The sequence below is a fragment of the Penaeus japonicus genome, unplaced genomic scaffold (assembly GCF_977035675.1).
Source record: "Penaeus japonicus unplaced genomic scaffold, GWHDUDI00000001_assembly GWHDUDI00000008, whole genome shotgun sequence".
Lineage (NCBI taxonomy): Eukaryota > Metazoa > Arthropoda > Malacostraca > Decapoda > Penaeidae > Penaeus > Penaeus japonicus.
The window spans coordinates 4,190,665-4,197,514 of NW_028234410.1; the positions used below are offsets into that span (position 1 = coordinate 4,190,665).

At 44.2% G+C, this 6,850-nt stretch overlaps 1 protein-coding gene across 1 annotated transcript; it reads right to left on the reverse strand.

Annotated features, from left to right (window-relative positions):
• Nucleotides 1-4,650: 4,650 nt before the first annotated feature.
• Nucleotides 4,651-6,407, reverse strand: LOC122266848 (uncharacterized). The gene is made up of 3 exons (XM_043036735.2): nt 6,051-6,407; nt 5,584-5,897; nt 4,651-5,464 (listed from the first exon to the last, which is right to left on the reverse strand). Exons 1-3 carry the CDS (start codon nt 6,223-6,225, stop codon nt 4,751-4,753), a joined length of 1,203 nt encoding a protein of 400 aa, XP_042892669.2. The 5' UTR covers nt 6,226-6,407; the 3' UTR covers nt 4,651-4,750.
• Between the last annotated feature and the right edge of the window lie 443 nt (nt 6,408-6,850).

Sequence of the window (6,850 nt, forward strand, 5' to 3'; positions counted from 1 at the left end):
GAGATGGAGGGTCGTGATGGAGGGAAGGAGGAGAGAAGAGAAAGAAGGAGTGAGATGTAACAGGAAGGAAAAAAATAGACTGAAAAAGAGGAACGTGAAGAAGGAAAGAAAGAAATGAAACAGAAGTGGAAGAATAATGAAAGAGAGAAAGAGGGAAAGGAAGGAGTGAAATAATAAAGCATAAGGAAAGATTAAGTAAGGAAATCTAGAAAAAAAGACAGAAAGACAGGACAAAAGGAGGTAAAAGAAGGAAGAAAGGAAAGAAAAGAAAAAAGAACGAAGAAAGGACAAAGCTGCAGAATGGAAGAAGAAACAGGAGAATGGAAGAGAAAGAGGGAGGAGAATGGAAGAGAAAGAGGGAGGAAGATTAACCACAACCAACACACGGTCTTGGTGGTCCACACTGAGGGATTTTTTTTCCCTCCGAAATTCTTTGTTATGCTCAAGCGCCTTCAAGAAAAATGCGATTGAGGGATTGTGTGTGTGTCTGTGTGTTTTTAGTTGTGTTTGCGTGTGTGTCTTTGTTGGGAAAGGTGTGTGTGTGTGTATGTGTGTGTTATCTGTGTCTGTGTGCGTGTCGTTGTTAGGAGATGTGTTTGTATGTGTGTATATCTGTTTGTCTGTATATGTGTGTGTGTGAGTGTCGCAATATATGCGAGCACCGCAGAGAAGCTTTTAGTATATAAGAACAACGCAAATGAGAAGAGCAAGATAAGAAAAAAAAAGAAAAAAAGAAGATTAGAAAAAATAAAAAAGTAATGAAGTTGAATAAACAAGAACACTAAAAGACGAAAAAAGTAAACAAAAAAGGAAAAAAATAAGAGAAGACACAAAGAAGCATAAAAAAACACTTTTAGACATTCAGAAAGTAAAGCAGAGAGAGAGAGAGAGAGAGAGAGAGAGAGAGAGAGAGAGAGAGGCAGACAGACAGACAGAGAGATAGAAAAGCAACATACATTTATAGACCATAGGTTTCCAAATTCTTTTCTGGGAAGACCAGTCAATAATCCATTGATCAGAACCCTTTCCTTTCCTAAATATTTCTCCCCCACCTCACACCTAACACACATGAATTAACCTTTAAAGCAGTGTGCATCTTCGCCAGTTCCACGAATTGCTGTCCCTCGGAACCAAAGAGGGTTAAATGGGGATCTTAAAATTTAACTGGTGAATGAGGGTTATTGTATGTTTATTGTATATTTCACTTGAGCCATCTCCAGGACACCAAGTTTAGGAACACACACATACACACACAAACGCACTCTCTCTCTCTCTTTCTCTTTCTCTTCTCTTCTCTCTCTCTTTCTTTCTCTTTCTCTCTCTCTTTATCTCTCTCTCTCTCACACACACACACACAAGAACACAGACAAACAACCACACACACACAAAAGAAAAAAAGAGAAAGTGATAGATCAGAGCGTGAGCATAAGCCAAGGACAGTAGTAATTGTATCCGTCATTGGGTTCGTAACCAGCTGACCCATGTTTTAAAAAAATAATAATAGCAAAGTCGTAAAAAAAATAGATTCTGGGATTCATCACAGTTCTTTTTATGACAGCAGTGGTGTGAAGGTGTGTATGGAGGGGGTGGGAGGGGGGAGGGGGGAGGGGGGAGATGGTACTGGGTATTGGGTATTTGGTAAGGGGAGAGGAAAGGGAAGAGTAGGCAGGGGGTAGGGATAGGAGAGATGGGGTAGGGGGAGGTAAGGTGGGAGGGGGTAAGGGGGTAGGGGTGGATAGGACGGGAGGGGGAAAGGGGGGGTAAGGGGTAGGGGAGAAGGAAGAGGGAAGAGAAAGAAGGTAGCATGAAAGCATGAGTTAGGGCAGGGGGTAGAGGGGTAGTGGAGAGATGGGGGGGGGGTAGAGTGTGAGGGTATAACACCCCCCTGCCCCCCTTCTTTTCACCCGTGGGAACTTTAAAGAAGGGATGCACCTGTGGCACTGAAAGGTGAGATGAAAGGAAGAGTAGAAAGGATAAGGAGAAGAGAGAGAGAGAATGGAAATAGATGGATGAATAGACAGATAATTATATGAATAATTGATTAAAGAGATAGATAAAGGAATAATAACGTGATAATGATAATAATGAAGAGAGAATTGGCAGCAACAAACAAAATACAAATAGCAATAACAAGGATAATTATGATACTAATAACAATAATATAAATATCGATATAAAAATTGATAATAATGAGGATAATATTGATGTTAATATTGATAGTGTTAGTAAGGATAAAGTATTGATTGTGTAAAATGAGTGACATAATTCTTTTCTGGGAAGGCCAGTCAATAATCCATTGATCAGAACCCTTTCCTTTTCTAAATATTTCCCCCCCACCTCACTCCTAACACACATGAATTAACCTTTAAAGACCATAAATGGTAATGATGATGATGATATTGATATAAGGATAGATATAATAGTGATGACAGTAACAAAGATGATGATAATGATAATAACTATGATAATGATAATAAGGATAATGATGATAGTGATAATCTTGATGATGATAATAACAGCAATGATGATAATAATGATAACAGTGATAATAACAATAATGATAGTAATGATAATACGGAGGATAATGATTATGATATTGATGATAATGATAAGGACTATAATTATCAGAATGCTGATAATGATACTAATATCATTATCATTATCGTTACTACTACAATAATAATAATAATAATAATGTTAGTAACAACAACAGAAGCAGTAACAACCACTACAATAATAATAATGTTTATAATAATATCTATACTGAGAGTAATTACAGTGATGATAATAACAATAACAATGCTAAAGGTAACTATAAAAAAAGAAATACCAATCATAATAAGCAGAAAAAAAAATAAAAATAAAAATATTACCCAAAGAACAACACACCCACACACACAAACACACCCACACCCACACCCACAACGCACACACACCACACAAAAGCCCCCACCCACAGACACACCACCAACCCACCCTCAACCTACCATCCTACCAGCCTTACAGAAACCGCTTCAAAGCTGCTAAAAGGCGTCAAAAATTGGCCTTTTTACGGACAGTCCTAGCGCGATTGACACCTGCTTGTGGTCAGTCGGCGGGTATAAGTTCCCAGGCTCGGCGTGTCATTTGCATTACTCATGCCACTACTCATGGTTTCCGAGTTCCTACCTGCTTTTTTTGTACGCTTTATAAAATGAATTAGAGTCTTGTTAAGTGTGTACGGTAGGCATGCGTGGGGGAGGGGGAGGAGTAAGAGGAGGAGGGGGGGATGGGGTACTGTAAGTGGATGTATTGGTAGAGTGCTTGCTTGGATGCTTGGACAAGCTTGTGTACAACACATAGAAATAACGATGGGAAAGATAAAGCATAAAGCATTTTTAACTTGTGTGTGAGTGTGTGTATATATACATGTATATATATATATATATATATATATATATATATATATATATATATATATATGTGTGTGTGTGTGTGTGTGTGTGTGTGTGTGTGTGTGTGTGTGTGTGTGTTGTTGTTGTTGTAAGCGACAGCTTTGTTTTATAGTGAGAGAGAAAGAGAAAGTGAGAGAGAGAAAGAGCTCGATAGATAGATAGATGGAGATGTACAGAGAGAGAGGCAGACAGAGAGATAGAAATGGAGAGAAAGAGAGAGAGAGCGAGAGAAGAGATTTTACCTACCGAATACATACAGATAGGATCATAACTCCACGAAGAAATCTAAACTGTAAATTAATCATAGACAGTTAACAGTGGTTCTAAAAACATGATTAGATGAATCAGTAATCATCAGTTTTTTATGGAATTATTTTTTGTTCTTGTTCTCTCGTTTTTTTGTTTTTTTTTTCTTCTTCTTCTTCTTTTTTATAGTCACACACGTAGCCACACCGGTTTGTTTTTTTGAATGGATATTTTTTTCGTTCATGTTTTGAATAAACATATATATAGATAGATAGAAGAAAAGTATGAATACAAAGTGAGATGTTGACGCGTTTTGATGGAAGTCATCTCGGAAATATCGACGGAAGGCGATATTCAATATTCATACCTTTCTGCCACATTTGTCGCAATAACCTTTGTCCATATACATATGTATATATGTATATATATATATATATATATATATATATATATATATATATATATATATATATATATATGTGTGTGTGTGTGTGTGTGTGTGTGTGTGTGTGTGTATGTGTATAGTGTTTGTGCATTGACGCATTTATCATATACGGCAACATGTAAGAATATGTAATGTGTGTACTTTCTAACTGTAATTTCTAACCTCTAGATCTAATGAATGGAAGAGAGAGATACACCATAGTTGGATCAATACAAATATTTTATTGAAATAATTAAAAGGATATCCATATATCATATAATATTTACACATACATCAGCAGCAACACAATGGCCAGAGTGACTAGAAGCCAAGAGAGAAACGGAAGAGGAAGAGATAGAAAAGAAGAAAAAAGAAAAGAAAAGAGTACGAGAAAGAGAGAGAGGGAGAGAGAGAGAGAGAGAGAGAGAGAGAGAGAGAGAGAGAGAGAGAGAGAGAGAGAGAGAGAGAGAGAGAGAGAGAGAGAGAGAAAGAGAGACAGAGAGAGAGGGAGAGAGAAAGAGAGACAGAGAAAGAGACAGAGAAAGAGAGACAGAGAAAGAGAGAGAGACGGAAATATAAAAATCTAGACAGGAAGAGACGGAGGAAGAGGCCGCGCCCCAGAAAGGGAAAGGAAAGGTCGCGTCGTTCATGAGACGAGGTCATCGCGGTACGGCTGGAAGAGGGCTTTCGGGGCTCGCGGCAAGGGGGGGCTGGTGCGCCCTGAGGTGGAAACGTCGAGGTCGACCTTGTCACTGGAGGAGGAGGAGGAGGAGGTGCTGCTGGAGGCGGGGGTGTGGGCGGCCAAGGTGGGGCTCCCCGAAGACGCTGTGGCGGAGGCCAGGAGCGCCGGCGGGAACGGCAGGGCGGATTCCTGCGACAGGGTGTGACTCGCCAGGCCAGGGTACGCGAGCAGCCCGCAGAGGCAGCCCTCGACGCCCATCTTGGAGGGGGAGTCGCGCACTGGGCAGGAGGGAAGGTGGCCGCCCACGACGGGTCGTGGGATCACTGGCGTGGGCGTGAGGACGGAGGCAGAGGGCGGCATGTGGACCTCGGAGGGTCTGGAGTACGGCGGGGAGAGCACGGGCGGGTGTGGGCGGGGGTAGGGCGCGAACCTGGAGAGCGGACTGGCAGGCGTCGGCGAGGAGTAGGGCGGGGCGCCTGCCACGCCGGCGGCAGCGGCGGCTGCAGCGGCGGCCGCCCACGGCGACCCCGGCGGAAGCGAGGGCGGCAGGTAGGGCGGGTAGGCGCCCGTGGCGGCGGCCGCGTGCAGGAGGTAGGCCGTCAGGGCGGGGTCGGCGTAGGGCCACGCCAGAGCCAGGCGCTGCCGCTTGTCCTTCATGCGGCGGTTCTGGAACCACACCTGAAAGAAATTTGAAAAATGAGCATTGATGTTTCGGCAACAAAATGCAGTTTACAACCATATGTACATTGACACAAAATTATAGAAGAGCAAGATACCGGACAAGGAGCCATCCTCACCTTGATCGTGGCCTCGGGCAGCCCCAGTTCCTGCGCCAGCTCGCAGCGGCGGGGGCGGCTCACGTAGTTCTCCCTCAGGAACTCCTTCTCCAGGCGGCCGATCTGCTCCCTCGTGAAGGCCGTCCTGTAGCGACGGATCTCCGCCGCGCTCGGGCCGCTCGCAGAACACGCGGTCGGGGGCTCCTTCAGCGTCGTCATCTGCGGGGCCTGGCGCTCCACGGCGGAGGCTGGAGAGGAGGCCAGAGGGGGCGAAGCGGCGGCGACGGAGGCGGGGGCGGAGGCGGGGTCCTGCTCTGGCTTCTCGACTTTCACTTCTGGGGAAGAAATCGGGATCATGTTTAATAAGTCGTTCTTCACATCATGGAGATTGGATTTGCTATGGAATTAGCGCAGGTTGAATTAATTCACTTTATTCTGATAGAGAAAGAAGGAGAAATATCGTGACGATAAGAGTCCGCGTTCCTCACCTGCTGGCAGCTCTTTCTTGATGTTGCTGTTCTCGTCCTGCAGGGGTGAAGGCGGGGTGATGCTCGGGGCTGGAGGACTGATCGGGGGGCTGACAGGCACTTGGTGGCCCCCTAAGAACTGCAGTCTCTCCTCCAGTCCCCCAAGCATCTCCGGCGGTACGCGGAAGGGCTGCATTTCCACTACTTTTTTTCTTTATTTCCTCTCGTGATATAGCGATAGGTTCCTCTCGATTATTCAACACATCTATATGTTATCTCAAGCGTGTATTCAAAGCGCACACAGTCGTATTGTTGCCAGTGATCGAGTCGTGGTTTCTGACTGTCGCGATTTCACGACACTAATGTTTACTCCCCAACGTTATCATGGAGAATGAAGATGCTTGAGCAAGCTGATGGTGTCTCAAATGAACGTCACGGGCGTACTATGCGCTGATTGGCTCTCGGGAAGAGGGCGGGCCTTACGCTCATCACTGCCAGGGATAAGTGACCAATCAACGCTCGGCGCACTTACAGGCCCCGCCCATGTAAGATTTAGGTTTTCTATTGGTGAATGCGGTTAATGGCTCTGTAGAATTACTCTGATCAGAATTGATTGTGTTATAATGAGATATTCCTCCTCCCCCCCCTTTCCATCTCTCTTTCTCTCATTTTAAAATTTTCTTTCTCTTCGCTTCATCCTCTTTCTCCACCTCGAAAATAACCTTCTCTCTCGGCGAAGGTTCTAGCCTCTTCCGAGTTGCTTTTGATCGACCAGTCAACAAAGGCAAGCAGGGAAGACAGACACATGAACCCGAGCAAAC